Source organism: Etheostoma spectabile, chromosome 3 (genome assembly GCF_008692095.1).
Source record: "Etheostoma spectabile isolate EspeVRDwgs_2016 chromosome 3, UIUC_Espe_1.0, whole genome shotgun sequence".
Lineage (NCBI taxonomy): Eukaryota > Metazoa > Chordata > Actinopteri > Perciformes > Percidae > Etheostoma > Etheostoma spectabile.
The window spans coordinates 13,729,823-13,748,689 of NC_045735.1; the positions used below are offsets into that span (position 1 = coordinate 13,729,823).

The 18,867-nt window shown below is 40.1% G+C and overlaps 1 protein-coding gene across 3 annotated transcripts in view; it reads left to right on the top strand.

Annotated features, from left to right (window-relative positions):
• The window catches only part of hip1 (huntingtin interacting protein 1), a 53,891-nt gene extending 43,183 nt beyond the window's left edge, over positions 1 to 10,708 (top strand). For all 3 annotated transcript variants that reach the window (XM_032512187.1, XM_032512188.1, XM_032512189.1), the window contains 11 exons: positions 1,034 to 1,141; positions 2,703 to 2,839; positions 3,049 to 3,159; positions 3,419 to 3,477; positions 4,770 to 4,863; positions 5,560 to 5,660; positions 5,901 to 6,006; positions 6,143 to 6,266; positions 6,689 to 6,750; positions 7,797 to 7,914; positions 8,002 to 10,708. In XM_032512187.1, the coding sequence (XP_032368078.1) occupies positions 1,034 to 1,141; positions 2,703 to 2,839; positions 3,049 to 3,159; positions 3,419 to 3,477; positions 4,770 to 4,863; positions 5,560 to 5,660; positions 5,901 to 6,006; positions 6,143 to 6,266; positions 6,689 to 6,750; positions 7,797 to 7,914; positions 8,002 to 8,012 (1,031 nt within the window). In that variant the 3' untranslated portion in view covers positions 8,013 to 10,708. The remainder of the gene's footprint in view (positions 1 to 1,033; positions 1,142 to 2,702; positions 2,840 to 3,048; positions 3,160 to 3,418; positions 3,478 to 4,769; positions 4,864 to 5,559; positions 5,661 to 5,900; positions 6,007 to 6,142; positions 6,267 to 6,688; positions 6,751 to 7,796; positions 7,915 to 8,001) is intronic.
• The last annotated feature ends 8,159 nt before the right edge of the window (positions 10,709 to 18,867 follow it).

Sequence of the window (18,867 nt, forward strand, 5' to 3'; positions counted from 1 at the left end):
TTTTTTTTTCAATTATTTGCTGATTAGCTTAAGTTTAAACTGGGGGAAGCTCTGCAGGGAATTGTGTGATATCCCCACTTTCTGCACTAATATATAAATGATAATGAGGCTTTACATAACCAAGAAGTGAGGGAGGTAGGCATCAATCAGAAACAGTCTGTACAGAGAGACCTAGAGGAGTCTATTGGGGCAACATAAGAAAACACCTTTGAGAATGTGTGGGGGACTTTAAACATGAATCATAAAAACAGAGTGGGAACCTCAGAGAAAACGTAACATTGGAGCCTAAGTCGACAACCAGTCTTTGTTATGAGAATTTGAAAAACAATGGTCATTTCAAGAGTAATTTCTAAATGAATAATGAGTTGGACCACATGTATCTCATGCGGTACATGTATTTTAAGGTAATACAGTATTCTGTATTCAGCCCGTTATAGCTGTTTGCTAGCTACGAGCTTATATGCTATTAGCTTGCTAACATCCCTTCTAAATGCTAAAGCAGCTGTTGTAAAGGTTCTTTTCGCTGTAAAGCCTTTACTGTATATAGCTAAGTTGTGTTTAAGAAGGCTTCTTTATTTGTTCAAATTTTTAAAAAGCATTCCAACCGTATTCATATAAAAATACTAGTCAAAAACCTTTTTTTAAAATGGCGCCCAGATAGCTCAGTTGGTAGAGTGGGCGCCCATATATAGAGGTTTGCTCCTTGACCTAGTGGGCCCCGGTTCGACTCTGACCTGTGGCCCTTTGCTGCAAGGACCACCTTAATATCTTCAGCTGTCCTTGTAAATAAATGCCTAAAATGCCCAAAATAATCTTTAAAAAAGAAAATATCTTTTTAAAAGTTAAAAATTAAAATACAGAGTAAAAACATGAAACAAGATCAAATAAAGATATACTGTATCTGTTTTCAAAACAGCAATAACATAGTGATATAAGGCAAGCAATGTCTTATATGTGTGTGTGTTTATGTTGATGTGTTTTTGTGTGAGTGCTAAGAAGCTATTAAGTCCTAAAGATTTGAATTTATTTGTAGGTGTATCTGAGCTGGTACGAGTGGTGACCCAGTGTGGCCACCTGGTGGGCGACACCATCGTTCAGGGTAGTGCCACCTCCCACATGGTGCCTGTGGAGCAAGCTGATGGTAAGTGTGTGTGCGTGCATGCGTTCATGCGTGCATCCGTGTGTTTGTTTGTGTGAGAGAGAGGTAGAATAGAATAGATTGTAGTCTCCACTTTTCTCCTGCCCAGACATGTCCATGTTCTGACGTGTCTTTAAGCAGTTCATACTGTACCGTCTCATGTGTTGCATACGTACAGTAAGGTAATGCTGTTGTCTCTATAATTACATTAATATTAGTGTGTAATCTTCTGGTAATAACTTTTTGCCAGTCCATATATCTGAACGTCCTATGATTAGAAATAGCTCATGTCTTTCAGCCAAAACATTCTTTGGTAAAACAAAGTTGCTGACTTCATTCAGGATTAATGTTTGCAGGATGTTGCTCTCGTGGGCGATGTTAGCAGCCTGGCCAGGTCCAAACATGCCTACATATAATGGCGCTTTGACCAGCAGTCTTAATACTGCAAGAAAAAAACAACATAGAATTAAATCTGGGTCAAACTGAAGCGCCATCTGTAGCTGTAACTCAGAAAATCAATGGACCCTATCTATTGCCAAAACATTTGAATGCAGCATTTAAAAGCATGCGTACAGTTTGATGCAAATCTGCTGGTTGTCCTCCATTTAAAAAAAAAAAAAAAAATAAAAGCGTTGATTGACACTTTGCCTGAGGGATGTCAGTATAATTAACACTGCAGCGCAGCCCCTAGTGGCATTATACACATCAGAGTGTTGTATGGAAGTTTCTGTTCAGCGAGCGAGGGAGGAATTGTTGTGAAGAAGAGACCTTGTTGAAACAAATAAAAGACAGGTAGAGACTGGATTAAAAGTTTAGATATTCGGTGAAAGAGTTTAATTATTTTCTCGAGAGAACAATCAAACAAAAAATGACGAGAATAGCAGTTCACAATGAAAAAGAGTAACAGAGTGACACCACAATTCTGGTGAATACAATCAGTAATACACTTCTTTATATGCAGTGCCCCAGAGGAAAACCAACCCTTGTTTGGAAACCAGTTAATCTCAAACATAACAATCAGTGGACCTCAGGCAGACAGTTGGAGCTCTACGTATTTCTGAATCTGTCCCTCGTGTGTCCAAGTGTCTTGACCGGTCATATCTATCTTAGCTAAAAAAGGACATCTTGTCTCTTGGATAGGCTCTGGTCTCGACTGGGACCGCTATGATAAACACGTTCTAGGCAACTGTTTCTGTCAGGTCCACGTCATCTATCCTTGGTGGGAAAATGCAAAGTCAAACATATCCAGTTGTCTCCTACAAAGAGATCAACTGAGGACAGATACAGGAACCAAATACTCTGAGAGGCATTGAAGATATTATTATGAATAATTAATATGAAAATCATTGGTTTACATGTAATTTCCCATAGAAGTGTTACAGAAGAAATAATATGGTATTTTGATCACAAAAAAATAGTGTAAATGATTTTACAGCATATGTTTTAAGATTTAAATGTGCATATATCTATCTCAGGAAATCAGACTTATTGATTGTTGTCTTTCTTTCTATATATGTTTAATTATTTTAATTATATGCGACTTCCCTGTCCTTGTCTCTGTCAGCCCTCTCAGTGAGTGTGAAGGCATGTGGGGCCGAAGCTCTGGCTCTGCTGGGCCAGATGAAGCAGCAGGACAGCCTGACCGCAGCAGACAACAGCAAGCTGAAGGCAGCTCTGGAGGCCATTCTGGCCACTGCAGAGGTCCATAATACATACATACATACATACATACATACATACATACATACAAACATACAAACATACAAACAAACAAACAAACAAACAAATAAATATCTGGGTCAAATCTTCCCTAGAGTTGCTGTATAATCTAGATTGTGATAAAAGTTTATATATGGTTATGTATGTGCTTTAATACTAACTTCAGTCTTTCTTGTTCTGTCTTTGTTCAGAAACTGCGTCCTCGGGGTTTGGAGTTACAGCAGGGGGAGCTGGGAGATCTAGTGGAGCAGGAAATGGCTGCCACCTCTGCTGCTGTGGAATCAGCAGCTACCAGGATAGAGGTGTGTGTGTGTGTGTGTGTGTGTGTGTGTGTGTGTGTGTGTGTGTGTGTGTGTGTGTGTGTGTGTGTGTGTGTGTGTGTGTGTGTGTGTGTGTGTGTGTGTGTGTGTGTGTGTGTGTGTGTGTGTGTGTGTATGTTTATGTTTGAGAGAGTGTGTGTGAGTATGTGTGTGTGTGTTTGTTAGCTCGGCTGTTTTCACTTTCAAGAAATATGAAAATATATTTTTTTTGTCTCCAATGTGCCTTTGTGGATCCCAACAGGAAATGCTCAACAAGTCCCGAGCAGTTGATACAGGAATCAAGATGGAAGTCAATGAGAGGTAAAGCACAGATTTGGGCTGGAATCCGTTTTTACAGTCACAATAATCGTAGACTTTCTCCTAGGTGATAAGGTCCATATACAGGCTCTGACAAAAACCGTTTGAACCTCAAATTAACAGAATGTAAATGAGATATTGGAGAGTGCAAGACGATTGAACTAGATCTACCAAAAACGATCAACATTATAATGTAAAAGAATATCACATTTTCCTAAAATAGAACTACAGTTGACCCACAAACAAACGTATATACTTTCTATGGCTTTATCTTGGTGTCTTTCCTCTCTATACTGTAGCAGGAAGTTGTATTTAGATCGAAGTAGAAACCATTAACTTGAACTGTCAGTGACTAGAACGAAGACATCAACAACCATCTCTGCGGTGAAAGACAAAATGCCTGAAAAAGAAATATGAAGATTGAGGAACCAATTCATCTGTTATAAATACAGCACTGAACTGGAAATAAGGATAGAGACGATTACCAACAAGGCAGCGCAACAGTCACATATTTCAGTGAAGTGGCAGACTCACACAATGAAAGAATTTCATCAGTTCAGCCACAAAACTGATGTAAACTGTGAAGCCTGAAGCCAATGTGACACATAATGTTTGTCTGCTGTATTTCATTCATCAAAACCTAAAATGTGTTTCTTCAAAATGCATTTTGTAGTTTTTATACCGGTAATGTCATTCTTCTTTTGCTGGAGCAGCTCCACAAGCTATTATGACATCATAGATGTCTTACACTAAATATGGTGCAACTAACCGCTCAAGGAAGTTCAGAAATCTCTTGATTACATTATTGTGCAGAAGCTTGACATCAATTGTGGTTCTGCTGCATCAGGCACATGACTCTTAACTAAACCATCCAAGGCTGCTAAGTTTTAGATGTTGCTGCTTTCGTCTAATACTAATGTTAAAGTGCATTCCATCTACTAGTTGGGTTTGTATCACTTCATGTTTACTTATCGAGTTTGTGTTATGAGTCTCTTTGTTTGCAAATGAAGCCAATTAAGTTGTTTGCTGCTGTGAGAAAGATATGAAAAGAACAACAACATAGAATTACTGCAGTTACAACTACTACATTGAGATTTCAGGTCAGTGGTGCATTAGCCATGCCATAACTAGACTGTGGGGAAATCAACTACTATTTCCAAATAGTGAGGAAGCTGATTTTTGTCTGTTTTGAGCTCTTTCAAAATGTGTCAAGTTGGATGAAACAGAGAGGTTGTAGCAGCTGTAGAGTTTCAGTGCATCAGTGTTTGTGTCCTCTGCTCTGTTGCCCCCTGCAGGATTTTGGCCTCCTGCACAGAGCTGATGCGGGCAATCAAGGAGCTCGTTCTATCTTCCAAGAATCTGCAAAGGGACATCGTGGAGAGTGGCAGGGTGAGTCAATAGTGAGAAATTATTAATAGATTTCTCACGAGATATTCAGCATCATTTCTCTAACTCCAACAAGTAATTTCTCCAAACTGACTGATTAGAATATGCAACTTTACAGTCTTGTCATTGTGATGGAAACATTTCATATTTACAAATGCTAATTTTCACTGAGGTCTGTTGTATATGAATTTAGTTATTGGTTCAACAAATGTGGACCAATTCCTTTTTTTTTTTTTTAAAGAAAAGAAAAACAACTAGGAAAGAAATACCTGGATACTTACATTAGGCTCTGCTGACGTTATAATGCAGATACACCCTCAACTACAAATGGCCGTATTTGTTGCAGGGTTTCATATTTAATGTCGCACAGATCTTTCTGATATTGTGTCCAGGCTACAGTTGGAAAAATTAGTCGATGGTTCCAGCTTCTCCAATGTGATAATTAGCTGCCTTTTCTGCTTTGTATTAAATTAGAGTATACTGAATTTCTATTGGTTTTGAACTGTTGGTCCGACCATTTGAACATGTCTCCTTGGACTCTGAGATATTGTGATGACCATTTTTTATTCTTTAATAGACTAAATGATCTATTAATTAATGAAGAAAATACTTGCTAGGTTAATGAATAATTTAAAACAAATCATAAGTTGCACATAAGTGTGCCGTGAAACATGTAATGTTTCCTCTTTTGTCCACCAGGGGGCAGCCTCCATGAAGGAATTTTATGCCAAGAACTCCCGCTGGACTGAGGGCCTGATCTCTGCCTCCAAAGCAGTGGGATGGGGCGCCACGGTCATGGTGTAAGTATCAGTCCTCTCTCCTGAGTGTTTTCTACTTACTACAGCGTATGAAAGAGCTTTACAAGTGCTGTGAGTCTTAAATGTCCAAAAGAATGAAAAAGGAGACCCTTATGAGGACATAAATAAAGAGCAAACAAAACAGTGAATTAGATTTCAAGCATGGAAGGTCATTCATAAATCAGGTGCTTCTCACTGTGTTGTGAATAAAGTGGTCTTAACCGCAACATGGTGTCGTTTCAGAGACGCTGCTGATCTGGTTGTGCAGGGCAAAGGGAAGTTTGAGGAGTTGATGGTGTGTTCACATGAAATAGCTGCCAGCACAGCCCAGCTAGTGGCTGCCTCTAAGGTAATCAAAGAATACATAGTTTGCATTCTCTCTGGGTCTAAATGGTGTACGTTGTTTGGCATTTGCTGAGCCAGTAGAGTTAACGAGATATATGTTGTCTCATGTCTCTTGTCTTGTTGCTGGACTCCCTCTCCAGGTAAAAGCAGACAAAGACAGCGGCAACCTGCACCGCCTACAGCAGGCGTCCCGAGGCGTCACGCAGGCCACCGCAGCTGTCGTGGCCTCCACCAAGTCTGGGAAGTCCCAGATTGAAGAAACAGGTGAGAGAATCATATTGACTGGAAAGTTGAAAATGTTTGTATTGATTTTTTTGGTTACACTTGAAGGTATCTTCATAAGAGTGACATGACACTGTCATGAACATGTCATAAACATTATTAAAAAGTCATAAAAATGTATGACCTAACGCTTTTGGTAAGAGTCATTCGGTTTTGTCATGACAAGTTATGTTTAGGGTTCATGTGTCATGACAGTGTCATGTGTTCATGACCGCGTCATGTCACTCTTATGTAGGTACCTTCAAGTAAAGTGTTACCAATTTTTTTTTTTTTTTTTTTTTGATATGTTGCTTTATTTGATCACGAAATGTCCAGCTGCTATCTTTTTGATTTCTAAGTTTGGGAGAGTTCAAAGCTACAAGTTGTAAATAAAACTCAATAGGTAATTTGTTGTTTGTATCCAGATACAATGGACTTCTCCAGCATGACTCTCACCCAGATCAAACGACAAGAGATGGACGCACAGGTGAGCAGCAAAGACATCTCTCACAATAAGCTGCATAGTTGAGTTGAATCTTAAAAAATATATTGTCGCCATCGGGCGGAAACCTTCTTGCGTTACTTGACTGGAAAGTGGGAAAAAAAAGTATTAGGCTATTTACCTCAGACAAAATTGCGTCTCACTGTTTTACCTTCAACTCTGCTGTGTGCGGCACTTTATTCAAGATGGAGGTGGAGTGGAGTTATGTTAGGTTTTGGCGACAGTGTGAGGATTCAATAGAGCTATGAGATTGAGTCACATGCTCATTTTAATACTTTTCATTGGTTAAATAGTTGTAAAACCAACAGACAGACGTAAAGGGTAACCAATGGTACTGATTAATGAAAAAAGACAATATGGAGATATGATGATTTTATCATTTGTATGAACTATGATATGAGTTTGAATAACAATTTAAATTAGTAAAGTTTCCACGTTAGACTCTGAAGGTGTATCGTTCTTCATCCACTGAGAAGCCGAATATCAGACTCATGTGAACACTCCACTCTGTGTTGCGTCTCTGCTTCCCCCGACACTTAAAGAAAAACAGAAATGTGTGGACCTGCTCACACACACGGCCCATTGTTGTAAAGTCACAGAGAACCTCAGTTTGAAGTGTATTTTTAGGAGTTTTTATCTGTAAAAAAAACTTGAGTAAAAAAAAAAAAGAAAAACTTGTGTAAATAATGGTTGTTTAACTTGTCTTTAGAAAGCATCCACAGACACAAGGGGGAGAAAATAACATACCCAGCAATATTTTTTTATCTCCCATGGCTCTGTCTAAATCAGCCTGGATGACAATTTTGTGTTTAAAAAATAAATAAAAAAGAATTGTTAGTTGTATATCAAGCTAGCTAGATAGCTAGCTGATTATAGGTAAACACATAAAATAAAGACGTTCATCAAGTATCTTGAATGATAAAAATAATGATCTGTTTAGGATTTTAGATGTCCCATGGTTTGTGATGGCCAATGAGAGGTTTCAGGGAAATGACGAGGGTTTGTCCTTGCTCGTGTCTGTGTTTCCTCAGGTCCTGGTTCTGGAGCTGGAGACTCGTCTGCAGAAGGAGCGAGAACGTCTCGGCGAGCTGAGGAAGAAACATTACGAGCTGGCTGGGGTAGCGGAGGGCTGGGGCGAGCCAGAAGAGGGTAAGGACAACCCCTGCACTATAAATATACCCAAAATATTTTCCAGGTAAAATGACTCAAATGGATCTGTCTCCTTGTTCTCCATAGGCACAGGTTGAGACCTGCTTCCCCCTCCTCTACCAGAAGACCGATATCTGTCTCTTTCTATTTATACACTTCTCACTCTCTTGTTTTCTTCTCTCTTTTTTGTTCGTTTGTTATCTAAGCCAAATTGAAAGGTGCTTCTTTTCTAAACCTGCTTCTCCACCCGTGTCCAAAAGCTTCCACAAAGGACAGCACCCAGGGCTCAGCAACGGGGGAGTCCAAGGGAGGTACAAATGGATGTAAGGAGTGGGGAGGGGAAAAAAATGCAGCCCAACTTCAAGGTCTCCCCCCTCACCCCACCCCCATCTCTCCCCTAGGACTGTGTTGGTGAAAAGCAGTTGAAGTGAAGGTGACCCATTCTACCAAGTATTTATTGTCTTTCACTTCCCCGGTTTTGAATAACGGCGCTCCGTCAAGGAGTCATAGCAGAGAGGCTACAAGCACAAGTTCTACTCAAGACATCCCAGGATGCACTGCACAAGGGCCAAACTCTTAGCATCAAGAGGGGAGATCGGTGACTGTTTTTGCCCTACGCAGCCCCAAAATCATGTCTCTGTGATACATAGATGGCATGAATGCTCTCCTACTAAGCCTGAGGTGCTCTTTATCGGACTTTCTCTCCCTCCCAAGTTACTTCCTATTCTTTTCCCACTGTGAGTTCTCACCGTATTAAGTCCATACCACTTAACTGGCTGGTTTACTGGACTTTCTGCCTTTCAAATCTCCACCATTGTAATGACCGCGACTGTTAACTCGAGTCAAGACCCTTTTTATTTTCTTGAGGCTCTGAAGAGGCTTACATGGAAAATGTAAGAACCGCTCCAAACTGCGGAGTAGTTTCAAAAAAGGAAAGTAGAGGTATTTGTTTTCTCTCAACAATCTTTTCCCTGTGAGCTTTGAGACTGCCAAATACCTCATGCCACATCATCAGAGGTAGCAGTGCATCATGGGCAGGACTGATGAGAGAGAATCCGTTGCTGAAACCTTAAAGACATGGGGGTCATTTTTCTCATTTCCCTTTTTTTTATTAGTTAAAGGTAGTAAAGGGGGTTGTGGGAAGAAAAGCCCTTTTTATATAATAAAAAAGCAACAACAGTTCAATTCTTGTAGAAAAAAAGAAAAAGTTGGGAAACAAAGTTTAAGACCCTTATCGGTGCATATTTTTTACAAACGTCAGTGATCAAGCAGCACTACAACACATCTGTCACAGAAGCAGCTGTGGAGGTACAGCTGGGCTCCAGTCACATAATGAACTGCTAACGGTGTTGCCTTCTGACAGACTGCCATCAAAGCAGTTCTCTCAGTAACTTCCTCAACGTTCTGACTCTGCCAACAGGACCACCATGCTCCTGGGGAGGATGATAAACTGTTTAGGGTTTTTCAGGAGACAAGGCTGCAAACTCAGTCAAAGAAAATCTGCAGGAGCAACAAAAGGAAATCCTAAAAAGTGTCAGTTTTGGGACATTTCAAGCTGCACAAACATTTATTCATTCACATGATCCTGACTCTTCAAATACCCTGGAGGACTGATGATTGACTGCAGTTTTATAAATCCTTCACTACCTAACAGTCTGCGTTTCCAGGACCACAGTGGACTTTGAAGTATAGAGCACACAATGACTGCAGTGTTTTCAATAGCTTCCTAAAGACCAAGTAGCTGTGTATATAAACTACAAGCCTTCTTTTGTTGAAAATAATCTTTTGCTTTCTTTTAATCTATAAACATTCAATAGCATTACCTTTTACTTTTTTTTCATCTCTCCAAGTATGGATTCAGTTTATTTGAATGAGGGATACAAAATAGTGCACATGTATGCCACAGGAGAGAGAGGTTATTTAACAGAATTTCCTACTGAGACTGCCAGTGGACTCTGCGAACAGACTGACCATGCCTTTGTGCAAACCATGAGATTAGTAGGCATCCGTTTTTTAACCCAACACCTTGTTTTTCTTCTGTTTGATGACGGCGATGATGATTCTCTTGGAGTTTATCTCTCTCTCTGTGTCTTAACATACTTCGTTTTGACCCTCTGCTTCACCTGTGTATTTAAAAAAAAAAAAAAGTTGTGACACTGGTTTATTTAACAGACATGGGTCAAATAGTATTTGCCAATAATTCTGAAAGACTAGTTTTAAACCTTTTGCAGAAGCAGATGCAAGAAAAGTGTTTCATTAGTCAGACTTTGATATAATTTCCCCATCTGACACCATCCATCTGCTGCTCCAAGCAGGTTATAAAACAAACATCAAGTGTTATTTGAAGTACTGTTGGGTCCAGGTCTTTATATTTAATAATGATTTTAGCTGTGTTCTGTCACTTCTTCCGCACCTATTTAAATGGAAATAGGAATATAAAACAAGAAAAGATAGATCCACTTTTTACAGTATTTCAAATGTCTCAAAAGATGAATTGAATGCACCTTGAGTGATGTTTGGTTGTATTTTTGTCCACATGTTTTTTATTAATCTCTCTCTCTCTCTCTCTCTCTCTCTCTCTCTCTCTCTCTCTCTCTCTCTCTCTCTCTCGGGTCTGTGTCTAGTCATACCAGCTCCGCCAGCCTTTCAAACTGCCTCACACTGTAGTCAAAGAGAAATAAATAATCACATAGCTGCATTGAAATATGTCTTTGTATGATATACTAAAACTATGTTGGTGGGTTTGTTTTTATTTTTTCAGTTTTTAAAATAAAAAAAACAACTCGTTAATACAAACCAAAATATGACTGTGGTTTTTATGATGTTAGACAAAGCAGCTACAGTCGGCGATCATGAAATGTAATTAGTGAAGAGATTGAGATGAGGAAACAAGTTATTTCTAGATAACTCGACTAGGAGAGAGCACAGTTATGTCCCTTTCACCTGATGTTTTCTGTTTTTCCTTTAGTATTATTCTTGGAAAAGTTGGATAATCACTGATTGATAAATTGCTTTAGCCACTGTTCTTTTAATCCTCTTACCTGATGATGCAACACATAGTGAAAAAACCTTCAGGAATTCCAAGAAAATTATTGAATGTTGCATATTTTTGGAGGAGATAATGTTTATGTGATTAATGCAAAATGCAGAATACTATAAGGTTTTTGTTTATGTGTGAGCGAGAAAAGTGGCTTAGTTACTTTTACAGAAGCAATAACTTTGCATCTACATCAGAGCAGAGCTAAAATTCTAATGCACCCTATTGATTTTTTGGGGAGGGTAAGATTGCTTTCCAGTAAAAGCACTGACTTATGCAATTCAAAGTGCTTTGTTGGCATTCAATTCAAAATAAAATATTTTCAAATAAGAGACAGAAAGGAAAGAAAAATGTAGAAAGTGTGTTGTTGCTGCAACTCCAAGCGGCCTGCTTTTCCTACAATGAAAATAACAACACAGAATACCCCACACACGCAGATATGTTGGAGGCGGTGGAAATGAATTGGTGTAATCTGAAACCACTGTGCTGAGATTACAGAAATCCCTAATCTGGGTTTCTCCAGGATCAACCACATCTGATAAGAGTCTTATTTCCTCGTTTCTGCAGTGCAAAGACTCCCACTGAGACAGTAACTGATTTTCTTTTTCTTTTTTTAAAGTTCATCTTGAATAGTGGGTTGTAAATAGAAAACTCCGGAAGATATATTTTGAATATTGAATTGTTGACAAAATATCGGCTATAATTACAGACTGGACAGGTGTTCTGCAGGAATGTGTTTGTCCCTGGCAGTTAACGAGCCACACCTGCTGTCAGGTCCAGGCAGACCAGGTGGGCCTCGTTAGCCACCAGCGAGTACCCTAGGACTCCAGTCATTTTTTGCGGTTTAGTAAATACACTGTACAGGTAAGTTTTTGAACAACAGCTGAAGGTAGAGATGCAGACAGCTGATGACACATGATATTTGAGGATAAATCAAATCTTACTTCCCTAATCTAGAGGCTCTTGGGTAGTTGCCAGGTGAGTGTAATTAATGGCTAACTTCCTAGTATAGCAGAAACTATAAGTAGGTAGGGTCTGTGTAGATGGATAGATAGATAGATAGTCTGATTTCTGAACAGGTCTGGGGTATCTTAGAGGTTGGGAGGTGTTTTCAATCAGTTTGTCTGATTAGACAGGTTTAGGTTGATGGTGGGTAGCGATACGCTAGGATTCCTTTTAAAATTAGTGAATGTTGTTGTTTAACTATCTAACTTAAATGACTCCAGAGTAAGTGCACGAATATCTAGACTAAAAGATTTCCCCTGAGTTTTTTATTTTTTTATTTTATTAAACTACTGGTTCTTTACTACTCAGTCAGATCTTGGTATTACTCCATCCCCACATTCAGCAGTTAGCTGGCTACCTCTGCTTTTATTTTTAAAATGTAGTACAGTATGCAGTGGTGTTGTTTTGCTTTGTGCTGCTGTTGTAACACATGGTAATGTGGTGGGCGTTGCTTGTGGAAAACTGAGCTGAGACTATTTATAGTCTCTGCAGTCCTGAGCTGGGCTACGGTAGGTCTCCTGGCAGCAGCAGAGTCTGTTTGTCTCCCCTCTGCTCTTTAACACAAGCAGGATCCAACAGGGGTTAGCCAGCCTCACATATAAATGCTTTAAATCAGCAGGTACGCTGACAGGAACAGGCCGATTGTTCAAAGGCACTTGGTGTGGAAAGAAATTTCCAGTAGGCTTCAAAGCAGAAGCTTCATTATAAACCTGTGTGCACAACATCTGACCTGTTCTTTGCTGCTGACACAACATATAGAGAGCAGATGTAATAATATGTCAAATATTTTATGATCCACAACAGATATATGGCCTCAAACATAACTAGTTGTTGAAATCTAGAATAAGGCTTCCAGGAAACTACCTGCAAAATGTGTGCCAACATTTGTTTTTCCTTAGTTTTTTGTCTTATATCACAGGTTCATGTGTCATTTATTTTATTAATGGGTTGCATTAATGGCAGCTTCATCTGCAGGGCCAAATAGGGTTCCATACTGGCTATATAAAAATCCACCAGAAGCCTTATGGTTCCTGTGGAGACAAATCAAGGTGGTACGGAAGAAGCAAACCATCCCGAAAGCATGGCAAAGAGCAGGGTGAGTGTTAATCCCCAAGGAAAAGGATGCCTCAAACATCGACCAATTCCGGAAAATCAATCTCCTGAATGTTAAAGGGAAGATATTCTTTAGCATTGTTGCTCAAAGGATGACGACCTATCGGAAATAGAGCAATTTTTTTTCTCTGGATGCTTAGAACACACAAGCATAATATGGCATTAAATCCAGACTGCAAAGAGGGAACGAAAAGATCTGCCATTCTTATCCCTGGACCTAGCAATGCTTTTGGGTCCGTCCCCCATTTTCTCCTCTGGACAGCCTTTGAGTTCTTCCAGATGCCAATCGACCATCACAAACCGGGTGAGAAACTGCTTCCAAGATCTGGACTCACATCATCCTAGCTGACCATCTTGCAATCCTCCTGCCAGCTCTGTTCGTTCCTTTAGTGTTGAGGAGAGTGCTTGGGGGTCAGTTTGGAGAGTGAATGTGTGTCCCCACAGGTAGGTACACCAACTTTACGCTGCCCATAGGCGGGCTAAGGCCTCTTTTTTTGGTAGTCGAGTACTTCATCTTGGCAGCTGACAGTGTGCGAGAAGCTTAGTCTGAAGCATCTGTAGTAACGTAGGTATGCAGCTTGCAGTCTTAGACAGCCAGAGCAGGGCTTTTCAGTTCCAGGAAGCTCTGGTTTGCTACGTTGTTCCACTGCAACTCAACCTGTGTGTGAGTTCTTAGCAGCTGTCACAATGGCTCCACCAGTGTAGCATAGTTTGGCAAGAATTAGGTGAACCAGGAAGTTAGTCCTGGGAAAGAGCGTAGTGCTGCCGTGTCTTTCGGTGCTGGGGCTTCAGCAAGGGCGGTCAGATGATCAGGGCTTGGTTGTAGCCCTTCTTTGGAGATTGCATGTCCCAGAAAGCAAATGCTGGTTTGACCAAAAGAGCTTTTGTCAAAGTTGATCGAAAGGTTTGCATCTGAAAGACACTGAAGGACTACTCGCAGGTTCACATCATGCTTTTCTTTTTTCAAGTCTCCGTACACAATGATATCATCAAAGAAGTTCTGCACTCCTGGCAGGTCTTTCAGGACTGTCTGCATAATTTTCTGGAATACAGAGGGAGTGGCGGAAAGGCCAAACTGGACTTGTGTGAACCTGAAGACGCTTTCATGCGTTATGCGTGGTTAAGTTACAGCTCTCAGCGGACAGTGGGAGTTGATGGTAAGCGGAACTCAAGTCAAGGAGGTCAACACACAATCACAGTCCTGAATGTTTTTTGTGCTACAACAAGGGGACTCGCCCATTCCGATGTATCCACTTGTTCCACCATGCCTGCTTGGAGTAAGTGGTTGAGCTCTGCTGACACCAACCTCACAGATGCTCAGTGGTAGACATCTCAGCGTTTAACGTACTGGCGGCACAGCACTGTTTATCTGAACTTTAAATAAAAGCTTTCACACATCCAAGTTGATGGGGTGAGGCAGAATCAACATTGCATGCTAAAGTTTGGTTTGGCGTCAACGACTTTGCCTCCAATAAAGTTGACATTGAGTGCATTAATCAAGTCTAGGCCCAGCAAAGGTGATCCTGCTTTAAAAATGTAAAGGTTTGTACGAGCTTTGTTGCATGTATCTGCTATCGCAGCAGTTGCTGGCACACATCCAATTACAGGCAACTCCCCTTTAGCATAAGTGACCAGTCTGACTCTGGTTCACTGAGTGGGCAATTTCCAAAGTATAGTTTGTACATTGACTCTGGCAGAATAGATACAGCATTCAATGTTCACAGTACATACAATTTTCTTGTAAGCTGCTGCCACATATTTAGCATCCTCTACACAGAGCACAGCTAGCTCTTAAACAACAACTTCACACACTTCACTAACCGTTGATTTGCATATCTTGGCAAAGTGTCCCTTTTTCCCCACAGTTATTGTATGTAATGGAAAGAGTTGGACAGCTTTTCTCATTAACCAAATGCTTATTGGATCCACATCTGAAGCATTTGCGTTGCTGCTGGTTGGAATTTGTGTATGCACATCGGTTTGACGCAGCCATAAACAAACCAAAACACATTAATTTAGGGCCAGTTAAACAACATTGCCATAGCTTTTGTAAGGAGTTGTTAATCCCAAAAATATTATTAGGCACTGCAGACCTTTCTACAGTTTTAAAACCTGACCCACTCCATCAAACACATGACTTGGTCAACAGAATTTACCTGAAAGGAACCAGCTTTCTATTATAAATCCGTCTGAACGCATTTACTTTTTAAGGGAGGGTTTATCTAAATAAGAGGGCTTGAACAGCAAAGTGTCATCACTCAGTCCGCCCTCACTGAGGGCCTTTGAATGCATTGTTTTGTGCTTGCCTTGCACATTGCTCTCCAGTGAGGCTGGCCTCAGCCCGCTTTTGAGTGCCTGATACAGATATGAGGTCATGGTCTGAGGAAAAGCCTCCCCCCTCTTTGCTGAGGCCTGTGGGTACTTCAACCCAAGTAAACAAACAAGCAGGAGGTACTGCTTCCCTAAGAGGGCTAATGATTCTCCTCAAAAAGAAGCGAGACACAAAGGCTGCTATTAGCCGCTGGTGCAGACCATCCCTCAAGAGACACTTTGTGGCTTCATGATGATCATCAATATCTGGTGCCACTTAGGTGTATAACAGAAGCTTTTGAAAGTGTTAGAAGCATTTTTAATTACTGAAAATACACAAAACGGTTATTAAATGCTCTCATGAAGCAGAAGGTTGTTGCTCTTTGTGGTACCAGTCAACAAACTTCAATTATTAAAGCTATAGTGCATAGTTTCGGTCTTACCATGACGAATTCTAATGACAACAACACTGTCATTGCATCCACATGACAAGCTTTCTGTGATCGCCCACCTCCACCCCTCCTCAACACAGAAACTTGTAGCCAAGTGGGACAAGGAGGGTTACAGAGCATGATGGAATCTTCAGAAGAGGTTATTATCTTCACGTGAGCTTCTGTGTGCATGCAGACCAGAGGTATTATGAAAGCAAAGAACCAGTGCAATGTAAGGCTATATACTGAGGAAAACTTATTTTTGCCCCCATTCTTCATGATACTGGTTTCTGGATCCCCCAATTAAAAAAACAGTAACACTGCACATTTTAGAGTGACCTTTTATTGTGGCCAGCCTAAGGCACACCTGTGCAATAATCATGTTGTCTAATCAGAATGTTGATATACCACACCTGTGAGGTGGATAGATTATATTGGCGAAGTGCTCACTAACACAAATTTGTGAACAATATTTAAAAGAAGTCTTTTGTGTGCATAGAAAAAAAGTCTTAGATCTTTGAGTTCAACTCATGTAAAATGGGGGCAAAAACAAGTGTTTTATTTTGTTCAATATAGTTGGTCTTTATATGTCCTTACGTAAATATCTAGGTCACATAGAATAACAAATCACATTGGTTAAGTGTCCTGCTTTGCAAATTTTGCACATCAAATTTAATCATTAGCCTACACATTTATAGTAATCCAGACAGTCAGGCCCTGCCCTACTTTTGCATTTGACAGAGAGACAGAGGCACAGACATAAACATAGACATCAACACCAATAGGTTGTCCGGTCAATCAAAGAAACAACCAAGAGGAGGGGTGGGCATGGCAGACCCAACTTCTGCTCTGCTTTAGGAAAAAAAAAAAGAGAGATGGGGTTGCTAGGAGACCTCACCCAATGCAAACACAGCACCATCTGCTGCAGTGAGATTTAGAGTGGGTTAGCCAAGTCGGACAGAGAGGGAAATCAGCACAGGAAGATCATTGGAAACAACACAACCGGGAGAGACGGGAGGACCGAGGGAGGAGGGGACAAAAGATAATCATGAAAGATGAAAAGGAAAGCAAGATTTAAGAGTGGAGGGGAGCGGGAGATCAAGGAGGGAGGGCAGGAGGAAAGTAAGCATGACAAGAAGCTTGATTAATGTATGACTAACAGGTGTGACTCCTATACCCACTCATAACCCCCCTACACACACCCACACCCACACACACCTTCAAAACCATTTTCACAGAAAACACCATTAGCATCATCTTGACGTCACTTTCTGTATGAAGGGGAGATGTAATAAACGCTGGTGGGTGCGAAACAAAGCGACTGATGTGGATTTTTTCAAGTCCCCCCCATTAGTAACAGATGATGCACTTGTTACCATGGGGACAATGAAATGTGACCATCATGAATCACAGTTCAGTTGCAGCAGGCTTTGTGCCCACGTTATCTCACATCAATTCACAAGCCAAACAAGGATGTGAATAGTGTGCAGAAGCTGTACTTGCACCTATCATCTTCAATAACAAAAATATTAAGGTTGACATGAGTTATCTCTGTTACAGACAAGGCTGCAAAGATCCAATTCGATCTCTTAAAGGGGTCTCCAATTTTACACATTATTTTTTTAAATCAAGATAATAGAGCGTTTTAAAGAAGAAATAACATTAACATTATTCCTCTCACAGATGAAATGTGAAACAGATGTTTTCTTAGGTCAATACGCTTGGCTTTGATGCTACGGCCCTTGTTCTGACCAGTAGCTAATCTAACTTTAGATATTACTAGTGGTTCTCAAGAACCGCTCATCCAAACTACAAACTTGGGTCCTGAGCAATACACCTGCATGACATAGTTGTGTCACAGACCCATGTCGTGGCTACATATGGTCCGAAACACTGGTGTAATACACTGGTTCACAGTATTTAAAAAAAAGAAACGACTACCATTAGGCAAGGTGCAACTGCATGGGGCCCAAGGCTATGTTATTTGTAGAATATGTTACTATTCTAAGTCATTGTACCCCAAAATAACTTGCTGGTACACAAGACCCCCAAAGCATTTAAGAAATGTGCAACTCAATTGTATACTACTGACTTTGAGGAAAACATTGTACTACTTAATTTACCTGACAGAGAAATGTTACTGGTTACGTTGCAAATTCATATTTTACTTACAAAATGTCACAATTAAAATACGATGCATTCTTATTTATTAAACTATCCAGTAGGCTAATATAGTTAAAAACTCAACCTTGAACAGAGGTTTTGAGTAGGCCTTGCTTCAATACCAGTGACTAAAAAAGAAGTTCAATACCAACATTCGTTGTTATACAGCCATTGTAGAGCTGGAAGCTATGAAGAAAATCAAATATCACGATATTTTTGACCAAAAACCTCTATTAATACTGCAAATATATTGTAGTGTTAACTATTGGTGCTTTCACAAAATATTTACACAATGAGATTTTTGATGAATAATCATCAGTAATGTGGATGTAATGACTAAGTGGGTAAAGGCAAACAGTCTGGTTAGATCAGAAAATGACATCACTTTACTGTAATGCAACCTTTAAAACCAGGAAAAGACTACATTTATGCCATGTTACAATATTACAATATCCGATATCGATATAATATCGACGTATTGCCCAGCTCTAATCCGTGGTCCAGGCCACATGGTCCAGAATCAAAACCTTTAGAATGACTGTTTTCCCTGTGCTCTTAAGATAGTCCAAACATAGACAATTGCATTCATAGCAGTATATAAATGTTTTTCCTAAAAGTTTTATGCACGTTCTGTTACTGATTCATAATTCCCCTAAAAATGTAGTAAGGTAAAGTGGTTTTTAATGTTTTTTGGCCAGCAGTTTTTTGTGCTTCACACAGTGAAGATTAGAAGGTGAGGGCAGTAATTGAGCAGGGTATAATGATAAATGCTGCTTAGTGTAAAATGTAGGCTCCAGCATTTTGGAGATTGACTCCTACCAGATTAGGATATACACTCACCTAAAGAATTATTAGGAACACCTGTTCATTTTCTCATTAATGCAAATATCTAAT